The 14,064-nt window shown below is 41.6% G+C and overlaps 1 protein-coding gene across 2 annotated transcripts in view; it reads left to right on the top strand.

The window, feature by feature from the left end:
• Positions 1–14,064, top strand: part of COL14A1 (collagen type XIV alpha 1 chain) — a gene marked incomplete at both ends in the record, with an annotated part of 147,086 nt that overhangs the window by 107,437 nt on the left and 25,585 nt on the right. For both annotated transcript variants that reach the window (XM_084229787.1, XM_084229786.1), the window contains 2 exons: positions 6,294–6,347; positions 6,892–6,963. In XM_084229787.1, the coding sequence (XP_084085913.1) occupies positions 6,294–6,347; positions 6,892–6,963 (126 nt within the window). The remainder of the gene's footprint in view (positions 1–6,293; positions 6,348–6,891; positions 6,964–14,064) is intronic.

Here is a 14,064-nt window from a genome sequence, read left to right as displayed (position 1 = left end):
GCCTGGGCCAGTGTTTACAGAGTCTGTGGCTTTTGCTGCTTGGCCTCTTAATCTGGTGGTTGGTCTTAATCCTTTGCTGCAAGTAGCAGCTTTATTTCTCATGGCCGACTGCCACACTGGTGTGTCGGCTGGTGCTCAGTTGTTTAGGGCAATGCCACAGGGTTTAAATTGTGCATCAGGGGTTTGTTCAGGGATTTCTCTCCTCCTCAGTGCTTGAGTTTGGCCTGTTTTAACAAAATCATCAGATGCCAGCAACTTATCGATTCCACTCTACCCAAGAGTGAAAGAAGTTTAACAATTGACCGATTTCTAGAATCTTAAGGTTAGTGTCTATAGGCTACCATTGCAGACTTCAAAGATGGCATGGATGGTGAATATCATAATTGAGTCTGACAGCTACATAAACATAGTCTAAGCTCTGACTTTAATTTCAGTTGCGACATTCTTTATGGGCATATTGGTTTTATCCTTTAGATGCCATAGGTACAGTGCCTAGAACTACAAATTTTTAAGAGCTATGAAAAAGACTGAAACCAGAAAAAAAATGTATATAGACTTGCCCTAGAGTATGGAAGGAAAACCACAAAGTGAAAATTAATAAATGTTGAATTAAATGTCTATAAAATAGTATGCTTTGTTAATCGGCCATAGTTCAATTGAGTATTCATTCAAGTATCAGTGATTTTAAAAGCAAATTTTAGGTTAGATTTCTTTGGCTGATAAATCATAACCAACCATAATTTAATAAGTTGGTTGCTCATGGCCAATGTTTTCAAAAACAAATTATAAAAATCCTTTCAAGTTTTTATAGCAAAAATTTATTTTTAATGTGGCTTATGGGTGCATATTAATATTTTGAGGTGGGAGTCTCAAAAAAAAAATGCCTGGAGCTACTTGCGTTATAAAACATCCCTGTATGTGGGTGGCTGATTTCTTGCACTTTAGAAAATATATTTGTCAGTTTAAGTGAATCCCCATATTACACTTATCATTTAAGCTTCTATTCACTAATATTTATTTTTCATTGCTTAATTAGGGGTTTCTGCTTTAACACAGACACACATCTTCTCAGATGGGTTCTCTGCTATGAAATGGAAAGTTTTTAGACCTAGAAATATTCTGAGAAATGCAAACACACATTTAACTTTTAAGGCCTGAGACCCTTCAGTGAGATTCGAATAACGTGAAACCAAATTACAAAGCTAGAGTTTGCCAATTAAATTGTGCTGCAAAGTGCTGAAATTATCGTATGTCTTTTGACCCAATTTATTGCTTTGGTATGAAAAGCTGCTGCTATCACTGCTCACCCCTGAGATGAAGAGATGAGAAAACGGAGCGGAATCCCATCTCAGAGTTGACCAACTTGGCAGGGTCTGCTGGAATGTGGGTTGTAAGGGCGGGACAGGACAGGGAGCAGGTTTTCTATGACTCTATGCAGACCGGGTATAGGAGAAGAGAGTCCTGGAGCCCTCAGTGGCTTTTGCAGGCTTTTATTGGGATTTACCAGGCACACGGCAGGCAGGATGCTGGGGCGCCGGGAGGCTGGCAGGACTCCCAGCCCCCAGCAAGTCTTCACTCTTTCTGGGCTCTCCGGCTTTCTCTCGCATTCTCTCTGCTTCTTTTGTTCCTGTTTCTTCTGTTTCTGCTTCTGCTTCTCTGCTTCTCATGGTTCTGCTTCTCTCTGGTAGTTCTGTTCTGCTGGCATCTCCATGATGCCGCCCTTATAAGCCTAGTATGAGCCCAGGTGAATCCCATCTACCTATGCCCACACCCTATTCCAGGTGTCCGCCATCAGGCATGCATTCAGGACCACAGGGTTCCATCATCTATCCCAATGGCAGGAGGGCAGAAAAGCCTGATGCTTTTTACCTTACCCTACATGGGTGCTGCCCTGGTACCAGAGCATGGACAGCAAACAGAGTCTATCACCCTCCTTGCCCTGGAGTTAAGCACCACCTCTTCTGGAAACCCTCCTTCTCTCTCCTCCCCAGGGCAGATGCTTTTTTTTTTTAAATAAAGATTTTTTTTATTCATTTATGCATACAAGAACTGGGGTATAGGCCAGAGGTAGAGGTGGTGAGAGAATTCACCATAGACAGAGTGGGGAAGCAGGAAAGGTGGTTCTACTGAAACACATCGCTGAGGGGAGCAGAGGGCCAGACAGGGGAGATCTGCTGCGCCATGTGGGTTAGCTCCCTGGCCAGGGATCAAACTCATGCTGCAGTGGCTGGAGATAGTTTGATAGCACTGAGACTTTAACCCCTGCACCACCAGGGAGGCCATAGAGCAGAAGCTTTACTGCAAGGCCACTTGGTGTCTCCAGCCCTTCATCAGAGTGCCTTTCTTCTCACTAGAAATATAGAGTCATTTTCTCTTGTCCTCAAAACTGTAAACTCTTTGGGAAAAGGCTGCTGTGCTCATACCCAAGACCTCCCTGAACACTCAGCGCAGAGTAGCTCAGCAATGTTTTTTTTTAATAATTTGAGCAATGAGGGGTTTACAAATAAAAATCTTTAAAGGTGAATTTACTAGTGTGATTCAAAAGATAAAAATTAAGGAATGAAAATTTTTTATTTTCTGGGATTAGGAAGGTGTTTGGAAAGACGTGGCACCCATGTGTTTCTGACATGCTATTAAGCCTAATGTCCTTTTCGTTAAGACAATGAATAGCAAGTGCATTTTAAAGGGGAGCGAGGGAAACAGGTAACTTAAAATAGCTTACGAATGCCTTTATTCTAGAAATATTATAGCAAAAAGTCATCAATTATTTTAAAACATTTGTCATAATTCATGACTTATATGAAAAAAAAAGTCCCAGAGTGAAAGCCAACATAATGCCCACCCAGGCCCTCCTCACGCCCCAGGTATACTCAGTCTCCCCTGAGCTTTGGCTGCCCTGAGCTTTGGCTGCTGACAACTCACAGTTGCCCTTGGTGATGCTCCTTTGACCTCAAACAATGAGTTACTCATATGAAGGCATAAAATCTCACCAGGGGTCAGCTCTGAGACATAACTCACTCTTGAGTTCCCCAGTGAGTCAAACAGAGGCCAAACTTGCACTCAGTTTAATTATCTCCCTAGCGTCTTCCCTCCTTTCTCCTGTCCCCTTCATTACCTTACAGATTTTTCTCAAGAATGTTCTCTCTGTAAATCAAATGCACAAGGATCTTTCTACTTCTAGGGACAGGAACCCCAATGATATTCATAGCAGAGCAATTTCAGCTTCTGAGAATCAGTGACTCCTGCTTTCTTTCCTCTAGGCTTGTGGAGGGTTCAAGAGCAAGGAGGGATGACTTTGACATTTCCTTCCCACCCTAAACATTTTCAGACTAATTACACCTGCAATTTATATTAATTTATTCAACATGACAATCAGGGCACTTCTTCAAGGAGCTTCAATTCTGTTGCTGTTAAAATTTTTCTTAGTACCTAGTTTGTGCCAGCAATGTGCCAGGAAGGTGTGAGGACTATAACAGTGAGAAAGATAATTTCTTCCCTCAAAAAAAAAAAAATCTCAGCTTCTAGGGATGCCCTTTAAGTTGGAGAATATGGGAATATGGAGTGACCAGTCCCATTTCATCTTCTCTTTTGATTTGATCACCTTAAATAAAGCACTAGCCTTCTGTCAAATTTAGCTCATATGGAAGGATATTTCTTTGTCTTCCCTTCCAGATGATACACACAAGGTGTCTGTAACTCAGGTGAATTCAAAACTGCTCACAGGCGTATCCTTAAAGAGACCCATGGAGGAGAACCCTGACAGATCATTGCCTTGTAAACTCCTTCCACATGCCTGGAGAAGGGAGTAAATGTGTTATTTCCTGCACATCTTCCCTGGATGAATACAGTTGTGGTTTTCGCTTTTTTTTTTTTTTTTTTTAAGAAAATAAACCATAGCTTGCCTTTCCTCTGTGAATAAAATTGCCCCTGTTTGAGATTTTTTGACACAGCCTGGATGAAGCCCAGGGAAGTCTTCCCGCAGCCATGCCACAGTTCTGACCCTGGGCAGTGCCTGTGCATGTCTGTGTGGGCTCCCACATGGCTGTGTGGCTGCTTCCCTGTCAGGCCTGGAAGGGTTTTAAAGCAAGATGCAAACGATGTCCTTTTCAAAATGCCTTCATAGGGCCTCCCTGGGGGCGCAGAGGTTAAAGTCTCAGTGCTACTAAGCTATCACCAGCCACTGCCATGAGATCCATCCTGATTCCGGGCCAGGGAGGCACCCACACAATGCAGCAGACCTCTCCTGTCTCATGCCCTGCTCCCCTCAGGAGGGTATTTCAGAAGATCCACCTGTTTTTGCTCCCCACTCTCTCTGGTGAATTCTCTCTCTCTCTCTCTCTCTCTCTCTCTCTCTCTCTCACACACACACACACATACACACACACACACACACGCCCCACCTCTGGCCTAGACCACAGTTCTTGTATGCATGAATACAAATAAATTTTTTTTAAAAAAAAACAAAATGCCTTCTTAACTGATTGACTATCTACACCATTATTAATTTGTATTTAATTAGCAGATCCAAGAAAAGATACATACATATTTAGGTATATGGGTGTGTTTGTGTGTGTGTATAAACATAATTTATATCAGATGCTATCACTGCAGCTTTCTATCTAATATTTTGGCTGAATCACTGAAGTGAAAGAACAGAAGGAGTAGTAAAAACAACCTACACTAGCTTATGTATTAGAACAACTGCTATGGCAAACAACCTTAAAAGCTCTGTGATTTAATATAATAACATGAATAGAATTTTAAAAGGTAACATAAAGTGTTGCTTGTTCACAATCCAATGCTGTCAACAGGACAGGAGAGGCCTTCGAGAGCTAGTTCCTGTTCTATCTAGTCATTTAGGGTCTCTGGATATTTAGGAAACTCTGCTCTCCAGCACATGGCTTCTGCAGTTGCTACAGGAGGGGAAAGGAAAGTGGGGAATTATCGATGGGAAATTTTTATGGGCTAGAACTGGAACCGGCCCCTTTGCATTGGCCAAAACTCAACCATATTACTCCAACATAATTGCAAAAGGGCTGGAAAGCACAGCCTCGAAATTGCTCAGGCAGAAAAGGACCAGCAGAGATTCTAGTGAGCTCGAGTGTCCTCTACCATATCCAGTGATGAGACTCGCTAGTGCTCAAGTTTGCAAGCGTGATAAAAGGGGCTTTCCTATACCCTGATGCCATGCCTCCTTCATGCCACCCTTTTCCCAACTTCACCCCATTACCTTTCATGCAGCTGCACTGGTACTCTAGTATTGGATGCTTTCAAGTAGTGAAAGATAGCATGATTGTTGCGGGGAGCCTCAAGAAGATGAATTTTCATGAGCAAGGTAAATAGAAGGGAAAAGTTCCCCGGAAAGTTGGCATGATTTTCAGAAAGGGAATTGGGAGAGGCAGTAAGGAAGACCAGGGAGCTTGGTTTGAGCTGTTTGGAGGCAGGAATGGATTATTACCATATGAGATGAAACACAATGCAAAGTCCATCTCTCCCTCGTCAAAGAAGGTGATGTTTTGAACAAAATGTTATGAATCTATTACAAAATTTAGATGGAAAATTCTCACATTTTTATCTGCATTTGAAAGACAAGCTTCCACAATTAAGAGCTATAACTAAGAGTAAGTCATTCTGTTCTATTTCTTAACACTCACTATAAATATAACATACACATTCAATAATTTAAGAAAATATTTTTATAAAGAACATCTTTTGTTTTCTGCCTTAATCTCTTCCAACATGGAAAGGTAAGCAAATATGTATCCCTTTGCAAAGCCATAATGGCACACATTCAACAAACCTTCAAAATCTGTAATCGCAGGAGGAAATGCATCCCCACCCTCTTCTCCTCCCAGCTGTTCCTGATGAATAGCAGAGTTTCAGCGACTCTACACTAATTTATAATATAGATCTCTGTGTTATGGATTCCCTGCCCAAAGGTCTCAGAGACCTTAAAAGACACTTCATCTTTTTGTGTAATCATTCATTACCAAGAATTAATCCCCTTCCTCATTTGTTATGCTTGCTTTAATACAAACACATGCTGGAAACAAGATCCTGTTTAAATTTGTAAGTGGCATTTCTTACACCTAAAATTATTGCATTGGACAATCTAGTAGCGCCAACAGACACACAGGTCTTGCCAAGGGTAATTCTCATGAAGAGTTTAAAAGCAGTGAATCCTTGGAAGTCCAGACAAGCAACAGCACTTACCTCCCCCTACCCCCCAATATTTAATGGAATTAGGTGCTCCTATTCTGAAAGTTACGTAAACCACTGTTTCTTTTCTCCAGGGCTTTCCTGGAAAGGAAGGATCCTCTGGTCCTCCAGGACCACCAGGGCCAATAGTAAGTATTTCTAGAAACTTCTGGGGTGTATTCAACTTTAAAACATTTCATTTTTTTCTTTTTTCAAAATTTTATTGTATTTTATTTTTAAGTCTTATTTATTTATTTATTTGGTTAGTTAAAGCACTTTCTTTCTTTGGAGAGATCTTCTATTGCCAGAACGTTTAGCTCCATAGTCATATTGTTATAGTGAAACAACTTATCCCTTTGTACACTGCCCACCCTAAAGCATCTTTGAAAATATGATTATTCTATCTCTGAGTGACTTTGCTGTAGGATCATCTGCATTGCTTAGTTTTTATTAGACACAGTTTTAAATTTGAAAGAACTATATCTAACTGATAGCATGGAAATATCTCAAAAAAGATGTCTTCCCTACTATGTCAGTAGTTGGAAACAGAGATGAACAGTGACTCCTGGCATCTTGGGGTGAGTGGGTGGGAAGCTGTCACTGAGTGTGTTTGCTACTCCTTCTTGAGAGCTGTTTGTCTTCACAGAAAATAAGCGAGTCTTCATCTTTGCTCCATTTTCCTGCCTTTCTTAGGGCATTCCTGGAGCCCCTGGAGTCCCTGGGATCACAGGAAACATGGGGCCCCAAGGCGCCCTCGGACCACCCGTGAGTATGCAGCCAGGCAGTCCCACTACCCCATCATCACAAGAATTTATGTGTTTAAATTTACCAACATCTCTGTTGGTCAAAAATATGTAGTTAGTTTTGAGCTCTGCAGGAATCTATAAAGGAATCTATAAAGGAAACCAAGAAGCCCCCTGGGATAAGGATTAAGATTAAGATCTGTTGTTATGTTATGGCTAAAGACAAGTGGTCCCAACAGGAAATAATCAGCTAGGCTTCTGTTTATATATGTATTTCCATTGCATGTTATTCTGTATTTGTCTAAGCAAACTCGATGCCATCTTGACAGGGATGTGGTCCAAGAGCTATGTGATCACTAGGCCCGGCTCCCCAGGGTAAAAAAATACAGGGCATGAGAAAGTCAAGGATTAGTGAGAATGAGAGTTAGATGTTTCCTTTCTAAATTCTTTTAAAAAGACAGCGTGGTTAAAAAAAATTTTTTTATTTTGCTGTTGCAAAGAAAAAAGAGCACTTCTCATTAAAATACACACTCATGCAATAGCAAATAATAGCATAAATGAAAGTATGAAAGTGTAATGAATGGCATTAATTCAATGTTTGTGCATCTAATCTCTTAAGCTGGTGTTTAAATATGATCAGTGGCGGGAGTGTAGGATGGAGAGGAAAGAAATGGGCACAGCTGGGCCTGGTTCTTCATTTTTACAATGAGGTGGTTACATGATCTGGTCTCCTGAGTCACTTTGGGCATCTTCTGTGACTTGCAAGTCTTCCTACAGGGATAGTCAGCACTTTGATATTATCTGTGCAATACTAAGTCTCTAACCACAAACTAAAGAAACTGAGATGTATAACTGTGCATACTTTGCAAATGTGCCAAAAATATGAGGTACAGTAAGATCTGAAGGGGAGATGAGTGAATTAGATTTTCATTGACTTCATAACAAATGACCACAACCCAGTGGCTTAAAACAACACAGATGTATTGCCTTGTAGCTCGGCAGGTCTTTCCCGGGTCTTGCTGGGTTAAAATCAACATATGGGCATTTCCTTTCTGGAGGCTCCAGGAGAATATCTATTTCTCTGCCTTGCCTAGCTTTCAGAACCTTCTCATATTTCTTGGCTTCTGTCTTAACTTGTCTCAAAGTCAGGATCGCTGCGTGTCCGACCATTTTCCACAGTTACTTCTCCCTCTGAACACAGCCTGGAAAGGTTCTTGTTTTTAAGAACCTGGAGATTTCATTGGGACCACCAAATAATCTTAGATAATAGCCTTAGCTAATTCTAAGACCCTTAATCAATTCACATTTACAAGTCCCTTTTGTCATGTTTGGCAATGAATTCACAGGTTTTGGGGATAGGTCTTGGGCACGGCGGGGCGTCCTTTGCTGCAGTGAACAAGGTATTTTAGATACATTAGTTCTCATTCACAAAGACTCATTCATGAAACTCATTTCAGTCAGAATCCTAGCCTATGACTTACGTGATACATACACAGGGACAAAAACACACAGTTGTATTCTTAGTGACATCTCCTAAAACCACTTTCCCTTAACCTAAGAGGATTGATCCTAATCCAAAAGGGCTCTGGGCCCTTGGGAGAGGACAGAGGGGTGTGAGGAGCAGAGTGAGGCATGGAAACTACTAAGTCAGTAGCACCCCAACACACTGTTTATCCACCTGACTTTCTATAACTCTGACATAGCCTCTAAATGTTTTCCCAGAAATAAAACACTTTTTTTAATTAAAGATTTATTTATTTATGCATACAAGAACCGGGGTACAGGCCAGAGGTGTGGGAGGTGAGAGGATTCACCAGAGACAGAGTGGGGAACAGAACAGGCAGATCTACTGAAATACACTGCTGAGGGGAGCAGTGGGCGAGACAGGAGAGGTCTGCTGTGCCATGTGGGTCACCTCCCTGGCCGGGGATCGAACTCATGCTGCAGTGCCTGTGAATAGCTTCATAGTGCTGTGTCTTAACCCCTTGCACCACCAGGGAGGCCCAATACAACACATTTCAATAATATTGCCTTTGATTGTTACAGATCAACAGTAAAAGACCCTTGATGGGGGCCTGAGAGGCAGAGAGATTGAAACTCCTTGGTCTATAGATACTGGGTGGGGATCCAGCAGGAGTCTTAGGGTATCCTTTCAAATGCCAGTTGTTCTCCAAACAGTCCAGTCTGGACTTTTGCTTGGGCTTCAGGCCCTGAGCAGCCAGCTGCCTGCCTGCTGCCTGGCTAGTGTGACTAGCAAAGTGGGCTCAGTGTCATGTGTTCAGGCTGATTGATTTCCCATGGATGTCTGTCTAGGAAGGCAGGAGGGAAAGAGACCAAAAAAGACAGACTGCCCCACTGAAAATAGCAATAGGTTTCCTATAGTCGATGCCAGGAATGCTTGCTCTTTTATGCTCTGCCTTCAGCCGCCAGCTTCCTGGGGCGGGCGTGTGCTGTGCTCATAATTCCTACCTGAGACTAAAGTGTAGGCTCAACCTAGTGCCTCCCCTCTGGGGCAGCTGACAGTGAGGAAGCCCGTGGAAGAGAGGAATACAGGTGTATAGCTTGACATGGACACAGGGAGGTAGGTCCAGTGCTAAAGAGCCCTGGAGCTTCAGAAGTCAGGATCCCTGGGTTCTAGACACTGCCCTGCTACCACCTGAGCTGGCTGTGCCAGTCACGTCACTCTCTGTCCATCTAGCCTGTAGGAGGTCAGACTCCAAGGGTGTTCATTTAAAAATATTGACGGGGTACACTATTGTATGATATGTACAAGGTACATGGAGGGAAGGGACAAATCGGTCCCAAAGATGGCCAAGCTAAATGTGGAAATTCTTTAAAGAAAATGATGTTTTTTATATAACTTGCTAAAAGAAAAGGCAAACCGTGAGAAATGTTTTAAGACAAAGACAAGAAAGTCTCTGAAAGTTCTGTTGAGAGAGAAAGACAGATTGAGAGTAAGAGACAGAAGAGAGACACCCCTTCTTCTGAGCTGACCTAGGGGGACAATGGATGCTGAAAAGGCAGCATTACAGTGGGGTCTTGAAAGCTGGGTGGGATTTCTTCCCGCCAAGACAAGAAGATAGCACTTTCTAGATGGGGACTGGAGTAAAAATAGAGCAAACGTAGGCCTCCCTTTGTCTTTTGTATATTTCAGTACTTTCAGCTCTTTCTCTTGCTTCATCACCACAGCTATCCTTTTATTTCAAGTCCCCTCCTTTCTCACCCAAACTATCACAGGAAGCCCTAGACACCCCCCCTGGCCTATGTTCTAATCCTGGTCTGCTCTATTCTCTAGCTGCCAGGGCTCTTTCTAGAAAAACATTGCTGTGTCATCCCAGGCTTGAATCTTTTTTTTTTTAACATTTATTTTTTATTTATACAAGAGCTAGGGCACAGGCCAGAGGTACGGGAGAGTGAGAGGATTCACCAGAGACAGAGTGGGGAGAAGAACAGGCAGAATGACGAAATACACTGCTGAGGGGAGCAGCGGGCTAGACAGGAGAGGTCTGCTTCACCATGTGGGATTCTTGCCGGCCTGGAATTGAACCCACGTTGAAGAGGCTGCAGATTGCTTTACAGTGCTGTGCTCAACCCGCTGCACCACCGGGGAGGCCCCCAGGCTTGGATCTTCTCATTTATCACCTGGGGGTGGATCAGATGCCCAGACCAGCCCATGTGGCCCTTTTCCCTGGCCCCCTACTTTTGCTTCAACTTGATCTCTCATCTTTTCTTCACTTGAAGATGACTCATCCAAAATTATTTAAAGCTCTCCAAATATTGTGTAGCTTCACACATCTCTGCTTTGAAGATATTCTCTTGCCTGTCTGAGCCGCATTCTCTACCTGGGGAGCTCCTGGCTATTTCTCTTTGTGGAGACATGCGCTTCCTGTCTGAGGCCACCTTCACCCCCTCAGGCCGAGACACTGTCCTTGTCAGACTCTTCACTAAAATATGATAGCTCCTAAGGGGAAAAATTTGTTAAAACAGGTTTTTTTCGTAGACCCTGGGTCAGAATAATAGAAGCTACCTAAATTTGTTAAAAGAAAGGAAGAATGAGCTATGGTTGTATTCTATTTGGGCCAGTTTCAGGCCCAAGGTTATCTGTAAGAAGGTTATTCTTATAGATTTGGGGTGAGACCGTAGGGACCTTCAGAACCAGGCTAGAATGCTTGGATTTTGTTTAACAGACATCTTTAATATGTGGAACTTGGACCATGAGAGCATTCTCTCCCCTTCAGCACTAAAATTCTATGACTCTATGAATGTAGCTTCTGTATTTCCTTTTCTTTACATTTCAAGTGTTCCTGAAATTTAAGGAAAATGTGTCACTTTTTCTTGCCTCCCTCTACAGGGAATATGCGTTTCCCTCAAAGCATACTTTGGTGGAGTTATGGGCCTTCTCTTGCTCAGGAATTTTTATTTTGTTTTTGTTTTGCTCTGCAAAAATCAAAGGATAGATGTCAGAAAAATTGGAATAAAAAATAGCTTCTTGCTGCACAGATATTTCACTAAATGGATCATTCACTGAGACCACCTCCTTTTGCTCCCTCCTAACAAGCTTCATGAGGCTGTCACGAGGGATTTCAGGCTCCTTCAGGCACACCCATCTCTCTACAGCAAAGTGGATTCTGTCATTTACCATATCACTTGCATTTGTACTGTGATTTCTTTTTCCATGTTTCAAACCTTTCAGACAAACCAATTTAATTAATGACAGCCAATGTGGAAATATCATTGTGTAGTGGCTCAGAAATAAAAATAATCAAGATAAAATGGATTTTAAGAAATAACTCAAGTTAAAAATCTGATTTTTGAATGATGGCTAGAGTTAAATTTGGGGTATATGTATCTGCTTTATTAAAAAATATATTTAATTAGAAAAAATATTATCTACCCTGCAACAGAAGTTTCTGGCTTGCAAACTTGTTTTGAGTGTTTTGTTTCATGGAGCCTAGCTGATCGGGTTCTGGCCCCAAGAGTTTCCTTTTTCTTACTGTGTGACTTTGGGCAAGTTATTTAACCTCCCAATGCATCATTTTCCCTATGTGTAAAAAGGAAAGAATGTTGTTATAAGGAATATATGAGTAAATCTTACAAGAGTCTTGTAAGAATTTCATGAGTTTATCTTATAGGACCGTTGAAAGGGTTACATGAGTTGAAATGTTGAGAACAGTGTTTCGGACACAATCAAAGCAGCTTACATGTTAGCTACTAGTATTAACTGTTTCTTAACATATTAAAAATGTGGAATGTTTGTTGGCCAATTTTTGTTTTTGTTTTTCATTTAATATCGAAAAGCTGGTTCAATTAAGGATTTATTTAGCGGTAACATTGGGAGCTCTTTTGTTCACTTAGACCTACCAGTGTAGAGCACTGAGGCATTGTCCACTTGGCCATCTGAGGAGTTTAGGGAATGAGAGAAGAGAACATAGCCAGTTTTCTATAAAGAATTGGGGTAAGAGGGATGCTTTGTAAATCTTGCAAAAACTTTTTTAAATGGAAATTGAGTATATTTTAACAGCATCCATTCTTTCTAATGACTTAGCAGACCACTGTTTAGTATGTCTTAAATTTTTCCCCCTTTTTTTGCAACTGAGGCAATTAAAATGAAGGACAATCGGTTTGTCATCCAGACTTGAAAAATCAATCATTGATTCATGCATTCATTCAATGAGCACATCTTTTAGGGTGATTTCTAATAAAAGCAGACCATCAGTAATCCCTGAGCTCTCTAAGTTCACCCAGGGGTCCCTGAGGAAGGTGAGACTAGTGGCTGTGTGAAGAATGGACTGGAAAGGAGGTCATTGCATAGGGAACTCACGTAGAAGGAAGCTACAGTTATTCTGGTGTGAGATGATAAAGGTAGAATCTGAGTGATAGAATCAAAGGGATGGATATGGAAGAATAGCAATGCAAAATGTGTGTGTGTGTGTGTGTGTGAGAGTGAGTGAAATAGACATGCAATGCCACCATTGCATCCTTCCTCTACAATTTACCAATTTTCAGATCTTTGACCTCAGAAGCTATATCATAATCTGCCCATGTTTTCATACCTTCAGACTTGAACTGAAGTATCCCACCAGCTTTCTTTATTCAACAGCTTACAGACAGCATGTCAGCATATCATGCCATAGTTCCTGTAATAAATAACCATATAAACCAGTTCCTGTAATAAATCTCATATATCTATGTATCATTATATCTGTTACTTATCTGGAAAATCTTGACTAGCCCATACAAGCTCTAGACTTCATGTTTGTGTTCCCCCCACCCCCCAAAAAACTACCCATATGTTGAAACCCTAAGATGATGGATGACATTAGGAGTTGGGGTCTTTGGGAGGTGATTCTCTCATGAATGGGGTTAGTATCCCTTAAAGACCACAGAGTGTTCCCTCGCCATTCTACTATGTGAAGACATAGCAAGAAATATGAAGTCTGCCACCTGGAAGAGTCAGAACCTCATTGGCATCCAGATCTTGGGCTTCCAGACTGAGGAACTGTAAAAAATAAATTTGTTTTATAAGCCAAAAATATAAATAGGCCAGGGGAGAAAAGGTAGAGCTCTAGCTGGCTTGGACTTGCTAAGGAGAGCCAATTTGTGCTTTTCTTTCTTTCTCTACTCTGTTTTCAGTGACAGCACATTTGTAGCTCAAAATCAGCTCTAGTAGAAGTATTTACACCTCTAAAAGCGGTAGATGCCACCCGTCAGGACATTTTATTGTTCCAGAAAGCCAGTTTACCTGCACTCTGTGGGGTGAACCCAGAGTTTTGAGTTTGAGCGACTGTTACCTAAATAGAGATTTTGGAGACATTGTTGTGTTTGATTTGGAACCTGTTGAGATTGTGGAACAATTGGGAATAGTCTGACATGGTAGCAAGTTCCATGTAAAAATTCTAGTCACTCTCCTTTTGGGAGAGACTACCACAATGTTGCTCAATGAATCTATCTCACTGTCTCCGAGTTGAAACAAATAGATGAGGTCTTTCTCAAGACACATGTTTTGCATTATAAGTAATTTCATTGCAGACACACTCAAAACACCATTGCTTTGTCAGTAATTTTTTTTACAGTAATAGTGAAGTTTCTTCTGGGTCAAAGAGTAGCTAAGCTGCAGAACAAA

The sequence above is a fragment of the Talpa europaea genome (genome assembly GCF_964194135.1).
Source record: "Talpa europaea genome assembly, chromosome: 3".
NCBI lineage: Eukaryota > Metazoa > Chordata > Mammalia > Eulipotyphla > Talpidae > Talpa > Talpa europaea.
Note: the sequence above shows the minus strand (reverse complement) of the source record. Positions and strands in the feature narration are given on the sequence as shown.